Source organism: Pollachius pollachius (assembly GCF_949987615.1).
Source record: "Pollachius pollachius genome assembly, chromosome: 13".
In the NCBI taxonomy this organism is placed as follows: Eukaryota; Metazoa; Chordata; class Actinopteri; order Gadiformes; family Gadidae; genus Pollachius; species Pollachius pollachius.
This window is the reverse complement of record NC_136946.1, coordinates 19,838,991-19,857,231: the sequence shown is the minus strand read 5'-3', so window position 1 is coordinate 19,857,231 and position 18,241 is coordinate 19,838,991. Positions and strand designations below refer to the sequence as shown.

At 49.0% G+C, this 18,241-nt stretch overlaps 1 protein-coding gene across 2 annotated transcripts; it reads right to left on the bottom strand.

The window, feature by feature from the left end:
• Positions 1-1,929: 1,929 nt before the first annotated feature.
• On the bottom strand, positions 1,930-18,120 carry pex1 (peroxisomal biogenesis factor 1). 2 transcript variants are annotated; one of them, XM_079748926.1, is made up of 24 exons: positions 17,971-18,120; positions 16,991-17,137; positions 16,828-16,911; positions 16,359-16,473; positions 15,331-16,031; positions 15,089-15,208; positions 14,847-14,967; positions 14,381-14,487; positions 14,114-14,202; positions 13,831-13,963; positions 11,680-11,776; positions 11,291-11,461; positions 11,035-11,189; positions 10,649-10,835; positions 9,474-9,646; positions 8,774-8,908; positions 8,308-8,372; positions 7,804-7,946; positions 7,119-7,222; positions 6,324-6,503; positions 3,996-4,241; positions 3,606-3,818; positions 3,236-3,366; positions 1,930-2,267 (listed from the first exon to the last, which is right to left on the bottom strand). In XM_079748926.1, exons 1-24 carry the CDS (start codon positions 18,076-18,078, stop codon positions 2,183-2,185), a joined length of 3,810 nt encoding a protein of 1,269 aa, XP_079605052.1. In that variant the 5' UTR covers positions 18,079-18,120; the 3' UTR covers positions 1,930-2,182. The 2 variants fall into 2 exon arrangements, with proteins under 2 accessions (XP_079605052.1, XP_079605053.1); XM_079748927.1 differs by having other exon boundaries at positions 3,621-3,818.
• Between the last annotated feature and the right edge of the window lie 121 nt (positions 18,121-18,241).

Here is an 18,241-nt window from a genome sequence, read left to right as displayed (position 1 = left end):
GGGAATGATAGTGGAAGGATTTTCCATAAAATGATTGATAACCACTACAAACCAAATAGGCCTTCTTTGTTTGACGCACTGATAGATGTTTGTTTGACGCCCTCAACATGAAGACTGACTCTTAACAGTCTTCATGTGGCGTGGGACAGCAGGCCCAGGTAGTGCTCAGAAGGCCCAGGGTGGGCTCAGCAGGCCCAAGCCCCCCGTCTCCCTCTTCAAAGCAGGACACGCTGATCAAATCCCGTCAGCGTGGCTGCTGAGTACATCAGAAGGGCTTTGTTTCACAGCTGGCTCTCAGACAGGTTGCCGGGCTGACAACCAAATATAGCCCCACTCCTGACCTTGATCAGCATCCGCTCGGGAGGAAGAGGTCAAGAACTACTGTGGGAAGGAGGGGGTTAATATGACGCACGCTTCAGAATGAGGACCCTTCTCTGTAGCTAACTTAAGATAAAGTGTACTTAAACATTAGCCGACTTGACTTAAAAGCACACTGAACATGAAGCACCCTTGACACACAAGTGTGTTTAAAACTACGACGCCTAACATGAAGGTCATTAAATATGAATTAGTCTTATGTAACAGGACATTTAACACAATAGCTTTGTCATCGGGCTACTTCCTGTGAATGTTCCCCTGCTTGACGGTCCTGCTCCTTGCTGTAAGGAGAAGACAGATGAGTCTTTGTTCAGGAGACCAGTTCCTCCAGGGGAAAGACAGCCCTGTGAACGTGACGATGAACTCCCAAAGTAGCTCTGGCGCTCTATTTCTGTATCGCACGGTTCATCCGTTGCTGTGAAACCGCAACGATGGATTATTCCGGAAGCCTCGTGGGTGTGTGATTATTACTTTGGGTTCAATAGAACGGGGCTTGGTGCGAGAGGGAGCTTGAATGAACCGATGGGCCTGTATCTTTATCAGCACATTCAGATGTGAAGGAAGGATAGTGCAGAAAGAAATTGGGGTTCAGAGAGGACTTTCATGTCCAGTGTTTTTATTTTTTTTTTAAAGGGAAAGCTAGGTTAACCCAAGTACACACTGAAATAGGAATGAGCAAGCAAGGTCCAGGGCCTAGGTGTCTATATTTACCAATGTCGTTTTCAGTGAGCGATGACAGCAAAAGTGCATTAAGTAAAAAAAATACTGTCAAGAAAGACATCTCCCAGAAACCAGGGAAGAGAACAGCCCCAGACAGCTGCTGCTGCTGCTGCAATCTAAAGTCAGAGCTTCCACCTCTCAAGGTGTCCTTGTCGTTTTCCCTCTCAAACTTTTGACTCATTTCAAATCTTCTGAAGAGTTAGAAGGCATCGGAGGCAACAAACCTAAAAAAAATAAGCTGAAAGGATCCAATTCTACTAGAGGTTTGGAGAAAAAGCCAAAGGTTTCTGTTAACTCCAAGGACACACAGACATCAAATCAGATCAGAAGCACCTTTAGCCAAACTGTCACCTTGCCAGCTGCTATGACTAGGATCTGTTAGGCTCTTCTATTTTCCGCTGAGACCAAAGCAGCACTACTTTCAAAACATTCCACCAACATTTCAACCTCTTAACTAACTTCTTAAATGTGCAGTCTGTGGATGATCTAAAACGAAGGACAGGATAGGCTAGTTGTTAGTTTACTGACAGATGAAAGGTTCTTGGTTCAAACTCCAATACTGCAGTCCTGTAGCGATAGGCTTCCTCGAGCAAACACATAGGCCGCACATCAATAGTAATGCATTCATGTGATGTAATGAAGAGGAGAATATGTTACATGAATGACAAGGATTACACTATAAGCGGTCATTTAAAAATGTAATTATACTTTAAAAGATCATAGAAGTAGATGAAGGACTGATAAAAAACGTATTTTCAAATCCTTTAAGAGTCTGCAGACTTTGGAGAAGTCATGATGGAAGAGAAACCCCCCAGACGATGGAAGTGAATAATCAATTCATTTATTAATGTCGTTCAATCATCTCCATCCCTTACCCTTAATTACACAAGCTGATATGATACATATTTACATTAGTCACAGCACTGACACTGTGTGGGAATGGAATCATTCCAATTACTCACTTGTTTACTAATTAAGTTAATTAAAAAACGCAGCCAGATTTGCATTTCCCTCAAATGCCCCTCAGAATGAGCGCATTAGTGCAGTGAGGAGGACATGAGCCCGTCACCCCGCGCTGACGGGGTCAGGCCAGTGTGACCCGCTGTCCTGGTTTGAACAGGGCCGGGCTCCGGGCTCCACGGCCCCCTGGGTCACTGAACGCCTCGTACCTGAGACAACAGGACAACACTGTCAGGTCAGATCACATTTCCTCTGTTAGTTTCGTGGCAGCAGAATGAAAATGACATTTTTTCGCAAGCAGGTTGACTCCATAAAACCCACGGATTTGAAATGCACGGGGAGCGGCTTTGTGTAAATGCATTAAAAACAGCAGAATCATCGGTATTGTGTGTAATACTTGGTGCAGTATTGAACTTGCCCACTTAATAATTTAACAGTTAAATTATGATCAATCGTTTTTCGTATATAAATTGATCTTCAAAAGAGGAAGATCACGAATCAGATCAGTCCCTTGGTAGAACCCGCCACGCAGAATCCATCCCAGTGAGCCCGCGTTGCACTGACCGTAGGGGGGAGACAGTAGGGGGGTGACCCTAGGGGGGAGACAGTAGGGGGTGACAGTAGGGGGTGACAGTAGGGGGAGACAGTAGGGGGGTGACCCTAGGGGGGTGACAGTAGGGGGTGACAGTAGGGGGTGACAGTAGGGGGGTGACAGTAGGGGGTGACAGTAGGGGGTGACAGTAGGGGGTGACAGTAGGGGGTGACAGTAGGGGGTGACAGTAGGGGGTGACAGTAGGGGGTGACAGTAGGGGGTGACAGTAGGGGGTGACAGTAGGGGGGTGACAGTAGGGGGTGACAGTAGGGGGTGACAGTAGGGGGTGACAGTAGGGGGTGACAGTAGGGGGTGACAGTAGGGGGTGACAGTAGGGGGTGACAGTAGGGGGTGACAGTAGGGGGTGACAGTAGGGGGTGACTCTAGGGGGTGACAGTAGGGGGTGACAGTAGGGGGTGACAGTAGGGGGTGACAGTAGGGGGTGACAGTAGGGGGGTGACAGTAGGGGGTGACAGTAGGGGGTGACAGTAGGGGGTGACAGTAGGGGTTGACAGTAGGGGGTGACAGTAGGGGGTGACAGTAGGGGGTGACAGTGCTGCTGCTGGTGTGAGCGAGAGCACTCACAGTCTGCTGAAGCGCTGCCAGTCCTGGGAGCCCAGGGAGGGTCTGGTCTGGGCCAGGGCCGAGGTCAGGTGGGCCTGGCTCAGCACCAGGCAGGACCCCCCGGACACTGAGCGGCTGCGGACGCACTCCTCCTGCACGGCAAACGGGCGGAGGAGACCAGGAAGAGTAAAGGAAAGTTGTTTGCCTGATTGCTCTCAAAACTGCTTGTTATAATCGGCACATTTGAACGGTATTGATGGTATTGATGTTGTGTTGTGTTGGTGTTGTTGTTAAGGTGTTAAGACATGTTGCCTGAGGTCAAACGACCCGCCCTCCAGCTCACGCCCTCCCCTCACACCCTTCTCTCCACAGTGTCGGCCCCCCGGCCCACCCATCGTCTGCTCACGTTGGTCCTCCTGTAGCTGCTCTTCACCGCGCTGACGTCCAGCAGCAGGCGCTGCAGCTCCTCCGGGCCCAGCTCCTGGTAGCCCACCCGCAGGGTGGGCATGCAGGCTGGGGGGAGGCTGCCGGCCGACTCGCGGGCCAACACCCCCACGCTGGACTCCTGGGTGGTGGACCCGGGTCCAGATGCGCACAGGGAGTTCTGGGGGTCGGGAGGGACGGCCAGAAGGGGGAGAAGGAGCTGGTTAAAACAAAGAAAAGGCAGCAACCCCAAAGGGGAAGCGACAGCACCATCTCTGGTGGATGGGGCAGCTGGTTTCCGATTGGCTCAGGGGTCTCAGATGACCCACGGTTAACGACCATGATGATGGCCTCTTACCGGCGGCGAGGGAGAGGCGTGTCCCAACTCGGACTCGTAGGAGCTGCCGAAGTACAGCCTCCAGGCGTTGCTGCCCTGCTGGGGGTCAGCGGCCTGCAGCTCGCTGTGCTCCAGGAACACCATGGACTGGTCCAGAGGCAGCGCCGGCTCCGCCTCGCCCGCCGAGTCCTCCGAGGCGCTGCTGTTGTTCAGGAAGATCATGGAGGACAGGCTGCCGTCGCTGTCCGAGCCGCAGGCCGGCGGCTCCTGGTGGGAGGGGAGAGAAGCGCTCAGTTACACCCCGTCGCTGACATGGAGGGGCAGGATGGCACGGGGGTAGGGGGGGTACACCTCCCAGGGTGAGTCCGGAAAGGTTGACCTCTAGGGTAATATTTAGCTGGATAATAATGAACGGAAAACCAGGGCGAAGACCTCCTCTTCTGTCAACGGTCATAATTTTGATATATTTTCTAGGGGTTTCGTCTTGGCTAAGCTCTATGAACAGATGTCAAAGCTGATGAGGATCTACATCGTCGTCAGACGATAGCCGATGGGATCCAAAATTGTTGCTCTCCACAAGGACTGTGGAAAGCAACTGTGGCGACCGATCGTGTACACTCACGATCGGTCCCTTTGGATCAGAGGTCACCAACTTTTTGAACCCGAGAGCTACTTCAAGGGTACTGAGTCATAAGAAGGGCTAGTTGTTTGATACCATCTTCCTGGTTAAAATATGATTTTATATATATATATAATTTATTTTTTCTTTCTCTTTTCCGCCATGTTTTCATTTATTTTGTGGGTTCGCATCTAGCTCCACCTTTAAGTTGTGCTTGCTAGCTTGTCTCAGCAAAGAGGGCGCACGATATTGAACTTTCTAGACAAGGTTAGAGTTTTTTAATTATTTATAGTTTTTAGAATGTTATATAAAATATTGTCATTGCCATGAAATCTACATCGATGCAAGTCTCGTTGATTAAAAAAAGAACAACACAATTAAGTACGAATTTTCCGATTTGTTTTAGTGCTATTTTTAGAACATGCCCTGCGGACGACTCACCTGGTCCCTGCGGGCAACCAGATACCCGCGGGCACGTGTTGGCTACCCCTAATTTGGATGAAAGATTCTGCTCAGTTGGATATAGTAAACCGGTTAAAACTGGAAACCGCTTAAGGGTTGACAAGGAGCTCTGAATAAAGGTGATGTGATTACTGCTTCACAAGTTCTGTGTAAAATGAATCACCAATTTGTTTTGATTGACTGTTGATGAAAACCAGCTCAATCCACCACTAGATAAACAGGGTTTGAGTTATAACGCTTATCAGTGTGAAAGATGCGCTAGGGAAGAGTAGATTTACGCTCCAAAGACGATGTACCAGTGAAGAATCTAACAGTGTAGAGAAACGATTACATGCACAAAGCTCATCTGAGTACTGGAGCCAGTTGTCATTAACAACATGTCAATCAAGACTGTCTCTGTCTAACTCACACAAAGGTCAATCCGTTTCCATACACCCTCGCTTCACTACCCCAGTGTTGACTTGAAGTCAAATTCCCACAGCAGGCGATTTACCGAATTCAAGCTCTTATTTCTTTTCTATTTTTAGTGTCGGTATCAGAGTGGATGTGACAGAACCCGGGTTGACCCAAATCATGGCCCTTTGGTTCTGAGCCAAACAACATACCGAAGTACAGAGACAACAGCAAAGCCATCACATGAGCGATGACATCATCGTCGCTAGCACCGTTGACTCCAAGGGCATTATACTCAAATCTGTCAGAATCAGAATCAAGACCCTTTCTATCTTTTCCTTGTTCACTAATATACAATAGTTATTCTTGTCTCTATTATATGTACCCTTTCTAAACAATCCACCAACGTTTAAATGTCTTCAATATGGATGAAAAGTTTGCCTTACAGATTCTACAACTTTGTACCACTGACCTTTAAAAGGCAGCATACTTTGACCAGATTACTTGGGCAATCATGCATGAAATCAAACACATCCTGTGAAGTTAAGATCAAGGTGTTAAAGCTAGGGGCAGACCGTTTGGACCAACCAGCCACAGTACCATGTAGTCTGAAAGGCTCCAACACGACAAACCCCCGGCCCTCAGGCCTCCCACTGAACACGGGACTCGCTCCCTAGCATGAGATATAGGCCTGCCTAGCCTCGTGGAAGACCCCAGTCATGTGGAATGAGTGCACGGCGTAGTGCACAGGCATAGTGCACGGGCATAGTGCACTGGCAGATTGCACAGAGTGCGCACATGCCGTGCAGGGATTAAGTGGAGATAAGTACTTAGTTTCCAGTATTATTCCAGTATATAGTTTCCCCCGTACTGACCTGCAGGGCGGGGGGAGGAGGGCCCCCGGCGTGCAGGGCCTCCAGCTGGGCGTTGTACAGCAGGGCCTTGAGGTCGGCCCCGGTGAAGAGCTCGGTGCCCTCGGCCAGCTGCCGCAGGTCCACGTCGGGGCCCAGGGCCAGGGCCCCGCTCAGGGCCTGCAGGATCTCCACGCGGTCCTCCTGGAGTCGGGCGTGAACGCTGCTTTAGTGTCATGGGTTCTTTTCAAGAATGATTTTTTTTATTTATTTTTTTATTTCGTTGCTTGAATAAAAGATTAATATTTACTCAAATATGATCTTTCGCAATAACATTTAAAAGGTAATCCTAAATGCAAAAACGGATTTAATAAAGAAAATTTTTTTGGCATAGAAGATAATAAAAAGACATTTAGAATCAGAAGTAAATAAGGATCTTTCCAACAAAGAAAGACAACTGTCTTCAAAGGAAGTGAATGACTGCCTGCTCCAAGTCAACACAATGAAATACTGTTGAATTACTGTCAAGGCATGAATCCGAAAAACCTCCCTGGTGGTTCATCTACGTGTAGATACTACAAGACCTACAGGACAAACCATCTTCAGGAATAGCATTTCAACGGTTCTTTGAAATATTATCGTTCGTGGTCATCCTGGTAGAGCACGATGCCTAGCCCCTTCCTGCTCCAGATGACATCTATCTGGATCCACTGTCGCTTCGGATCATGTCGGCTCAGTGAATAAAGAGCAGAGGAAAGCAGTGTTCTGGTGCTTTTTAGCAGGCCTACTGAGGCCGGCAGGGACTTGCTGTGTACTCACCAGGTCAGGGGGGGGGCAGTACAGGGACTTGTCCAGACGCCCGGGTCTGAGCAGGGCAGGGTCAATCATGTCTGGGCGGCTGCTGGCCGCAAGCACATAGACTCCTAATAACAACACGTTCACACACATGCACGCACACACATGCGACCATGCACAGAAAGTTTTCAAGACGTGTCCTTGGAGGGGGTGGCAGTGTGAAGTCCAGACTCTGAACTAAAGGTCTTTAGGCGTCAGGCAGCTTCGACAGGGTCGTGTATGAGCTGCCAAAGGTAATTGGGCTAGAGTGGCCAAAGTCACCTTCCCCCGTCACTCGCTGCAACCTATTTCATATGACCTTTTTATAACACTTCCCATTCTTCTGCCAAAGCAAGTGGACGACAACGTAAAAAGCACTTCCTAATAATAATGCTCATTTTGTAGCTCAATTGTGTTCAAATCATAACGTCACGCATTAGTTAGCGCTCAAGACTGCTATTATTAGCCTTTCTGCAGCCATAAGCTGTATTCGTTATTGCAAATAGTTGGTATTTGACCTAAAAATATTATATAATATTTATATAATATATATTGATAATAAAGTTACTATCAAAATGTGTGTAAAATCCTAGAATCCTTTCAGCACCACTACCACACTATGTAGAAGGTGTATCTAACGGTGGGAGGTGCAGGGTGTGACAGCCCCTACCCTGCAGCCCCTCCACCCCATCCAGCTGGGTCAGGAGCTGGTTGACCACACGGTCCGTCACCCCCGTGCTGTCGTGGCCCCGCCGGGGGGCCAGGGAGTCAAACTCATCGAAGAACAGGATGCAGGGCGAGGCCGCCTGGGCCCTACAGGACAGAGGGAGGAGCACAGAGCCATGTTTAAAACCTGTGCTTGCTTCATTTGCATGTTTGTCTTCTGTCCTCTGTGTTATGTTTCACCAGTTTCAGCTTGATTCTTTGTAAAGGGCTTTGTCTATTCCTACAAATACATGTCTCTCAAGACATCTAAAGCTCTACTGAAAACCTTCCTTTTCAATTGGCCTATAAGGACTGTGATTGGTTTATGTAATCATTTTCCTGTTTCCTGTTTATCACTTGTTGTTCCAGCTCATAGGCAACAAGAAACACAGTTGATCAATTAAATTCATCAATATTATTATAAATCATATGAGGAGTCTTCTGAGGACGGGAGGGAGAGTGGACTCACCTCTGGAAGACGTCGCGGACACCCTGCTCACTGGCTCCAATATACTTGCTGAGCAGCTCTGGCCCCTAGCAGCAGAGATGGTGATAGAAACCAAACCCATGTCTCAGTGTCTTCTGTCTACAGTGTCACCAGCTCAGCCAATCAGGGTCCACACAAACAAACTCCAAAGATACGCTTCAAATTATTTGAATTATTTTCTTTGAAAGATCATTTTTAAATCTGCCCAACCAGGAAAATATTGATTGTAAATTAGTTGCATGTTTCTCTGTCGAAATAGGGAGAAATATTAGACTTATAAGTGTATGTTTCTATGCAGAAAAAAGGCATATTAACATTTCAAATCAAAGCATAACAGCCACTGTGCAACGTTCCTATACAGAACTATCAAAGACAAGAAAATAACTTCTCCAAAACATTGGCCCAGATTTCTCCAGGGTTCCCAGGTGCCCGAGGGGGGTGGGGGTACCTTGATGCTGATGAAGTTCATGCCGCTGTCCCGGGCCGCGGCGCCCGCCAGCAGGGTCTTCCCTGTGCCGGGGGCTCCGTACAGCAGGAGCCCGGAGCGATGGCGGATGGGGAGTCTGGAGAACAGGACGGGGTACTGGGGGGTACAGAGGGGACCCATGAGAGACGCAGGGCGGTGGCTAGTCTCCAAGCACACATGTAACACGGACATAGCAGTAGACACCATTACATGGAAATAAAATCACATCCCCCAAGAAATTGTGATGTAAAACAAATTGACAACAGCATTTAGCAGATGCTTTTATCGGAAGCGACTTACCACTGTACATACAGCTCGTTGGGAGCAGTTAGGTCGAGGTGTCTTGCTCAAGGACACCTCGACACTCAGCTAGGAGGATCCGGGGATCGAGCTAACAACCTTCCAGTTACAAGACAACCCGCTCCACCTCCTGAGCTAAGACCACCCCTCTGTCCTTTTCATTTTGGCGGATATCATCGCAGGGAGGACATAACAGTGAATATGAGCAGGTTGTTTTCCCTCCTCTGCTCTCCATCCTAAAGGCCCTCCAGGTCTCATGTTGTTGGAGGTCATAAAGGAAGGGCCCTGACCAAGAGCTGCTGCCCCGCTTCTCCCAGCCGAGGGGGCACGATGCGGCGCCGTGCCGAGGCCTGGGTACAGCCAGGGGATCTGATTGGCTCACCTTAGCAGGAAGCAGGACGGTGTCCATGAGCTCCTGCCGCACCTCCTTCAGGCCCCCCACCCGGTCCAGCCCCACCCCGGGGGGGGTCTCCAGCTTCACCCCCCACAGGGACGGCGGGATGAAGCCCTTCATGGCCTGCTCAAAGTGAGTCCATCTCAGGCACAGACCATCGCCTGCTACCGCGAGAGAGAGAGAGGGAGAGGGCGAGCAAGAGAGCGAGCAAGACAGAGAAATGCAGTGGTTGTGTGTGAGCATTCACTTTCACTGAAACCCTTTTTAGATTACTAGATCAACCAAAATCTCCTTTCAGAAATATTAAAGACTCACAGCTATGAGGAATTCCTCTACCAGTAAACGGACAGAATTAAGAATACAGAACAAGGGATATGGTCAAGGTCGATCGATACAATGTGCAGCTCAGTTAAACCAATTGTTACGAGCACAATCAACGGTAGAGAAGACACAAAAAGATGAGTGATGGGCCTTAAGACCCAGACTGAAGCCCTCCCTCTGCTGGGGGGCAGAGCCTACAGAACCTAGAGAAGGAGCCTTAAGACCCAGACTGAAGCCCTCCCTCTGCTGCGGGACAGAGCCTACAGAACCTAGAGAAGGAGCCTTAAGACCCAGACTGAAGCCCTCCCTCTGCTGCGGGACAGAGCCTACAGAACCTAGAGAAGGAGCCTTAAGACCCAGACTGAAGCCCTCCCTCTGCTGCGGGACAGAGCCTACAGAACCTAGAGAAGGAGCCTTAAGACCCAGACTGAAGCCCTCCCTCTGCTGCGGGGCAGAGCCTACAGAACCTAGAGAAGGAGCCTTAAGACCCAGACTGAAGCCCTCCCTCTGCTGCGGGGCAGAGCCTACAGAACCTAGAGAAGGAGCCTTAAGACCCAGACTGAAGCCCTCCCTCTGCTGGGGGGCAGAGCCTACAGAACCTAGAGAAGGAGCCTTAAGACCCAGACTGAAGCCCTCCCTCTGCTGCGGGGCAGAGCCTACAGAACCTAGAGAAGGAGCCTTAAGACCCAGACTGAAGCCCTCCCTCTGCTGCGGGGCAGAGCCTACAGAACCTAGAGAAGGAGCCTTAAGACCCAGACTGAAGCCCTCCCTCTGCTGCGGGGCAGAGCCTACAGAACCTAGAGAGGCCCAGAGAAGGTAGGAGAGCGGGCGGAGCGGTGTACCCTGGTCGCTGCGCTCCTCCCGCACGGCGCTCGCGTGCACGGCCCGCTCCAGCAGCAGCGCCAGGTCGCGGGCCAGGTAGCCGTCCGTCTCCATGGCGACAGCCCCCAGGTCCAGCGTGTCTGCCGTGTGCCCTGATAGGCAGGACTTCTGGAGGACGAGACGCCGCAGGATCTCCGCTCGCTGGGCCTGAGGGAGAGACACGGCGCCGCCACACCCGCCAGGAGGGTCACCGAGCTGATTGGATGGCATCCCTGGGTCAAAGTGCCTCGCCACTATCTTTAACTGATCCCTCATCCACTCTCACATGGAGCCCCGCAGCAGACGGTTTTATCCAAACAGAGTGAGTGCGTGAGTGAGTGAGTGAGTGAGAGAGAGTGGATCCAACCTGGTCGGGGGGTTGGATGTGCAGGAATCCCTGGAAGAAGTGTGAGCCCTGCACGTCAGTGAGGGAGGGGTGGAGAGAGTGCTCCGTCTGGCTGGTGACCACAAGACACACCAGGCTGGAACGTACCACCAAGCCATCCACTATGTCTATCAGACCTGCACACACACACATACACACTTAGCCTACTGGGATTCTAGTGTGTGTATATATATACAGTATATAAACAATCCTATCATGGAAATGAGTTGATTTGTACCCTGAGCGATGTGCTGTCGTAGGAGGGCCTCCGGGCCGTGCTCATGTTCCGCCGTGGTCGCAGCCCCCGTCACATGATCGAGGTCATCCAGCAGGACCACCGAGGGCTGCCTCCACCGGGCCCGTTGGAATGTTTCCTCCAGGGAGTGTCGCACCGTTTCGGCCCTTTTCCCTAGAAATATAAAGTGCATAGCGTTCCTGTGTGTGTGTGTGTGTGTGTGTGTGTGTGTGTGTGTGTGTGTGTGTGTGTGTGTGTGTGTGTGTGTGTGTGTGTGTGTGTGTGTGTGTGTGTGTGTGTGTGTGTGTGTGTGTGTGTGTGTGTGTGTGTGTGTGTGTGCGTGCGTGCGTGCGCGCGCGCGCGCGCGCGCGTGCGTGCGTGCGTGCGTGTACCTTTCAGCTTCTTGCAGTCCACCACCTCCACGTACGTGTCCAGCTCCTCGCCAGCCTTCCTGCACAGGGCTCTGGACACAGAGCTCTTCCCACTCCCCTGGGAGGGGAGACAGGGCCCCACCATTAACAACAGAGGCCTGGAAGCCTTCCAGGACTGTGCGCTCACACGATAGATTAATGAGCAGCCGTAGGGGCCTGCAGCCGGTCATGTTCAGTGAGGGCTGGCGACGGGGAGCGGCAGTAACAGCAGCAGCGGCCAGCGGCTCCATGTCCGCTTCCAGAACAGCCAGGAGAGTTTTATTACATTTTTGCAGATGAGTGGTGTCGATGTAGCCTGGCTATTGCCAGACCAAGCTCAATAGTAGATTGAGCTTGGTCTGGGGAGGCTGCTATCATTTTCTTCAGCACAAGAGACGTGATCTACGGGCCTAGTTCAAACGACTCTGTACGCAATTGGCTGCTTGCCGTCGCTTCCCTGCCTTCTTTGTGTTAAACTAGCCCATAGCGTGCCAGGGGGAAAAGCCAGCTTGGTGATTGGCTCCCGCAAAAACGTATCGGAAGCAGAGAGTCTGGAGAAGACCCTGCAGAAGGGTCTTCTCCAGACCCTTCTGCAGGGCGAATTCAAATCACCAGCAGAATGGCCTGGGGGTACCCAGTCTAGTGTCGATGCTGATACAGCAACCAATAGCAGAGCAGGATTGTGTTTTCTCCAACACTAGTTTCTAGCGAACATGGAGAAGAATTATCTCTTCAAGTACCGGGTTTATCTGAGCTCTAATCAGTCTGTTTGTGGACCAGAACACACACACATAAACACACACATGATCTTCCATACTGTTGTTGCATTATGTACCGAGAGTGAATGACCAGGTCAAATGCCTTGTATGGGGAAACTCACTAGGGCCAACGCAATGACTCTGATTCGATTGGTAGATACATTCAACCCAGGAGTACGTTTATGGGAAATATTTTATGTTTGCTAAATAATAACAGGGGATTTTTTTCAGGATGAAGATAGTTGATCATGCTGTAGAACCAACTTGATCCTGGACCCACCCAACGTGGGTCTGCAGCGCTGCTTCAACCAGAGCATTAAGCATTAAGTTATGGCCTGGTGTCACCCTCCAGCAAATCACGGAAAGTTTCATGATCAAATCTTCCTTTGATTTCCCTTTATTGTGATGAATATAATGCGGTGTACGGTCTGCTTCAATACACGCACAGACAGAGGAATTTAGACTTTCCAAATCCCGCTTTTTTAACCCAGCTTTCATAGCCCTCTTACAAGTCATTATTTTCTTTATTAATTATTCAGGGCTTCCCTTCTCGTGTTTTGCTTTAATCATTTGTTTATAATGGTAGAAACACTGCTTGGGGTGTCACTGTGGAATTTCTTTCATTTTGTTTTAATTTATTCTGTTGAAAAACTAGGACAAAGAACAAGAACAACTCCACAAAGAGAATTACTGTAACTATTAATAGCGGCTTATTCGTGTTGCCATGTATATATTTGAACACAAACAGTTTACATATATACAGGCTCTATATTCTTAACATAGCCAAAGAGTATAATTTCCCAAAGGCTACCCAGAGGAACGTGAAGGAATGCATTCCACAACTTATTCCGACCGAGTAAACAGATAATAACAATCTTCTAAAGGAGAGTACTCTTATGATGGTATTATATCGGCATATGATACCATCATATGATAAAGGACAGTACTCTTATGATGGTATCATATCGGCGTATGATAAAGGACAGTACTCTTATGATGTTATCATATCGTCATATGATAAAGGACAGTACTCTTATGATGTTATCATATCGGCGTATGATAAAGGACAGTACTCTTATGATGTTATCATATCGTCATATGATAAAGGACAGTACTCTTATGATGTTATCATATCGTCATATGATAAAGGACAGTACTCTTATGATGTTATCATATCGTCATATGATAAAGGACAGTACTCTTATGATGTTATCATATCGTCATATGATAAAGGACAGTACTCTTATGATGTTATCATATCGTCATATGATAAAGGAGAGTACTCTTATGATGGCATCATATCGTCATATGATACCATCATATAATAAAGGAGAGTACTCTTACGATGGTATCATATCGTCATATCCGCCCCTACCTTGGCACCGGTGATGAGCAGGGCCCCGCCGCGCAGTCCCTGTCCGAGGGCCCCCAGCTCCCGGGAGAGGGGGCTGCCCAGCAGGCTGTTGGACATGAACTGGAAGCCGGCCTTGCTCAGCTGCTCTGTCCCACTAAAGGAAGAACCGTCACAGCAGATCAACAAGCGCAGAGGTTTTAATTCAAAGACGAAACCGTTGTTTTGTGATTGGTCCGACCCCCGCTGGCCACGGTCCAACATATGCGTTCGTTCAGAGCTGTGTGGGGGGGGGGGGTTTACTCACCCGAGAGTGCCCAGGAGGGGGAGCTCCGTGTACGGGGCTTCAGCCACCGCCTTTGTGGTCATGTCTGCCGTTGGCGGCCCTCGGTCTACCTAAAGCGGGATTAGGGATGGGGAATTATGGGCTTTTCAGAGAGCGTTTTCTGGCACACTTGCTCCTGGAGGATTGATCTTCATGCATTTTTCACCAGCAGTCGGAAGACAGAGGAGAGCTATGCAGCATTGGTGAGGTGTTTGGGGTTGAGGAGGTATAGAACGCTCAAGCTGCTACCTGTATTCCGGCCTTCTGGAGGACAGCTGGTGCCAGCAGGAAGAGCTGGTCGGGGGGCTCGCTCTCTGCTTCCGGCTGGAGCACAGTCAAAGCAAGCTCCAGTTTAGCTAAAGGAAAGAAAAGGGGCATGTCTATGTATTAGAAATGGGGGATGTCAAACCGGTAGTTTAATCTGGATGTACTCCTCGTCCGTTGGAGTTGAATCTGCCTATATGACCACCTGAACGGCCAGTGCTTTGATTATTAATTTCACAATGAGGGACTATAGTGGTCGGGGTTCGAAACCGAATAACCCAAGTCTGCCTGTGGGCATCCTTGAGCAAGATGCCCTAACCCCTACCATCACCTGGATGACATTAACCTCAACATTGCACTGTAAGGCGCTTTTGATAAAAGTATCAACAGAATGACTAAATAGCATATAATGTCCCTAATTGGCTCAAGGCCCACTACTTCACTACATTACCATTGGGTCCATGAAGTAGGATAATGCTGGAGCGGGCGGTGAGACAGGCTAGGGGCTCGTGGCTCTGAGAATGCAGCCAATCGAGGAAGGCAGTCTGGATGGCATCATCGCTCTCTTCAGGCTGAACAGAACAACATGGGGATGAGATGAAGACAGCCAACAGCAAACACTGAAATCAAACCAGAGGGGAGAGACTGCTTGCTCTCCAGTGCCTCTCAGTGGACCTCTGTCTAGTTGCTCACCAGCGGTTCTAGAGGCTGCAGGCGGATGCCCGTGGCTACCGTGACCGGCGACTCCACTGGCTGAATTCGCACTGTTGAGTGGGGATTGATTTTCATGCTCGTTGCCAAGTGCTGCGTAATCTGCAGAGAACCAACGCAACACACATTTTGATGTGCTACGGCTGCTGATAACCACTGAGCTAGAGGAAAAGCAGTGGGGGCTGGAATGAGCCAGATTGGGCTGCTAAGACAGGGACACTCACCCAGACTCTTCCAGAATGGATCTCTCCACAGTTCTGATCATCCTGCAGCTCCTCCACATGGTGGCACACCACGCGCACCACCGCCAGCTCCTTCCCTTCCTCCTCCTCCTGCTGCTCCTTCGCCAACTCCTCTCCAACCTTCAGTGCACCTGCGTTCTTCTTTGGCTCCGTGGCCCTCTTGGCGCCGTCCCTGGCCTCCTTGGGGGAGGGGATCTTGGACAGCAGGCCGTAGGTGACGGCCGACTGGGATAAGATAGAGCAGCCGGTGTCCACGGTCTCGTTCCAGGGAAACAGATGGACCACGGCGGCGGCGCCGGGGTTAATAGTGCAGAGAGCGTTGGGGGGCTGATGGCACACCCGGAGGAGCGAGGCACTGAACAGCATGGGGAGCTCCGGAACAGAGGGCATCATCTCCTTAGCGGGGTCCACAGCGCCCGTGAAGAGGTAGCGCATGAGGCCCGTCAGGTTGCCGATGCCGCCCCACTGCTGGTTCTGAGTGGGGGACGGGTCGTTGCGTTCTTCCGGGGACTGTGGTGAGGAGGGCGGGGGTTCAGAGGAGGGGTGGCGGTACGGAGGCGGGTCCTGGCTGGATCCGGGCGGAGTACGGAGGAAGCTGCCGGTTCCGGGTCTGGTCTTCGGGGAGACGACTAGCTCAGAGAACCGCTCCAGGCGGCCGTGAGGCACCGCTGGTTCAAGGGACGCTGAGCAGAGGAAAGAGACCATAAGGGATTTGGATTATTAGGTTTGGATCTTTAATAATAAAGACATTCTTTGCAAAATGCCAAAGTCAGTAGGATTAGTTTGAGGGTATTTTAGCACTAGAAGCTGGCTTGAATTAAACATGTTTTCATCGTCTGGATTTATGGCAAGATTTATTTTTAAAATAATTCATAAAGTCTATAATTGTACAAACAAACATCTCATGTCTAAACCCCAGGGAGTTTTAAGAGTGTCAGACTGTTATTACTTAAATGATTATGCAAAACCAGCATTAGATAAAGTGAGAATGTTCAGTGAGTGATGCTGACCGATTCTGATGTAAACGGCGGTGTGCTGGTCAACCCACACTGGAAACACAGCGTCCATGAACACAACTCTAATCTGGTCCAACAGCTGCTGCTCCAGGGCTGCACTGTGGAGCTCCTACCAAGTGTCAGCCCGCATGAGGCAACAATCATCAAAACACACACACACAGGAAGTCAATAGGGCCGTTACATTGCCCTTTGAGATGTGGCAGGAGACCGCCATGTTTTAATTGGACTGGTTACTTAAAATGTGCTATTCACTTTGGTCAAATTCAATGAAAATATCTGTATACATTGTTATAAAAAATATATAGAATCAGACTCTTTAATTGGGTCTTTATTATTGATTAGCTTGAGGAAACTCATCATCTACTTTTGTTATGAATCGATCCACTGGATGGGAGGGGGGGGAATATTATCTATGGGCCGTTTTTTTGACAGGCCTCAGACCAAACAAGTCATCCCACTCACCAAAATCTCCCAGTCATCGGACGACAGAGGCTCCACAAAAACCTGATGAACAGACGAGACCTGCTGACAGGGCCTCAGGAAGCCCTTGGGAACACAACACACAGTCACGATACACAGACAAACAAACAGTGTCTACTGCTGCAAAGTAAGTAGAACCCCCAACCTGCTCTCCATCTTTCAGGCACAGCTTCTCTCCCAGCTGGCGACACAGCTCCACGATATGCTCCTCAGGCTTTGAGCAGCGCCTACTCCTGGTCCAGCTGAGAAATACTGGAGATCCATGGCCCCAGGACAACTCCAAAGCCTGGTTCTACAGTACACAAACCATGCAATGGTGTTGATATGTTGCGTTGGGTAAATATGTGTGTGCCTGTGGGTGTGTGCACACCCAAAGGTGTTTGCATGCATACTAACAAACACACAGAAATAAATTCAAAGTAATTTGAAGTTACACTCTAACACTAACTGTTTAGAGATTAGAATCAAACATTGTTTGAAATAAAGCTGGTGGCCGGTTAATAGAATAGTGTGCAACTTTATGTTGCTTTTATTATATAATACTTTGTCGCCACCAAGCAAAGCAACAAGGACATTACAACAACATTGCACAATCGGGATCGCAGTTTTTTTTTATCGTTATACATTTATAAATGTTATAACCTAAGCACCGTTGAAGACGTTCAGCTTGGGCAACTTCGATGTATTGCCTGACAGTGTGTGTTTTGTCATGAAATAAATACATTTTAATTGCCAGTATAATGAGTCTAATCCAATAAATCTTTCCGATAAGAGGTATTTAGGGACCTTCATTTGCATTCAAATTAAATTAAGGTTACTTCACTGAACCATATGGAAGGATGATTTATGAACTTGAGTTAGGGTTCAAACTGAAGTCTGGACCATATAGTTTGACTGATTCAGTCGTGAATACAGATTAAAAATAAGGCAAGCATGGTGTACAAAACCGTAGTAAACGCAAGGAATTTAACAAACCAGTTTATTCCAAAACACAAGAAATATAGCAAATACGACAATAGTAGTTTCATATACTAATACAGCCAACATAGCAATGGATTGGCAGGTCATGCCTCATAAGTAGCCTCAGTAGATTCGACTCACTTGCTAACACATATGCTAACTTACCTCATGCAAGGAAAGATGGGATATCACGTTTGGGGGAAGGTGAAGGAAGCAGTTTTTTGCGTTATTGAAGACCACTGTGACTGGCTGAATGCCTTGATTGACAAACATTATTTAAAATGACTCATAATCTATAATTTGAAAGCTAGCTTGTTAATAACTATTCACCGATCGATGCACTCTGTGTGCCAAAGTGAATCCAGGCGACTGTTTTCTTGAGTTTCAAAGTAAAAGCTTCTTCAACATCTAGAAGTCAACCTAGCTCAGTACATAC

Coding starts and splice junctions, on each gene's coding strand:
- pex1 (XM_079748926.1), bottom strand. CDS start 18,078: ATGTTTGTCAATCAAGGCATTCAGCCAGTCACAGTGGTCTTCAATAAC. Junction 17,138..17,970: donor CCCATCTTTCCTTGCATGAG/GTAAGTTAGCAT, acceptor TGTGTACTGTAG/AACCAGGCTTTGGAGTTGTC. Junction 16,912..16,990: donor GCCTGAAAGATGGAGAGCAG/GTTGGGGGTTCT, acceptor TGTGTTCCCAAG/GGCTTCCTGAGGCCCTGTCA.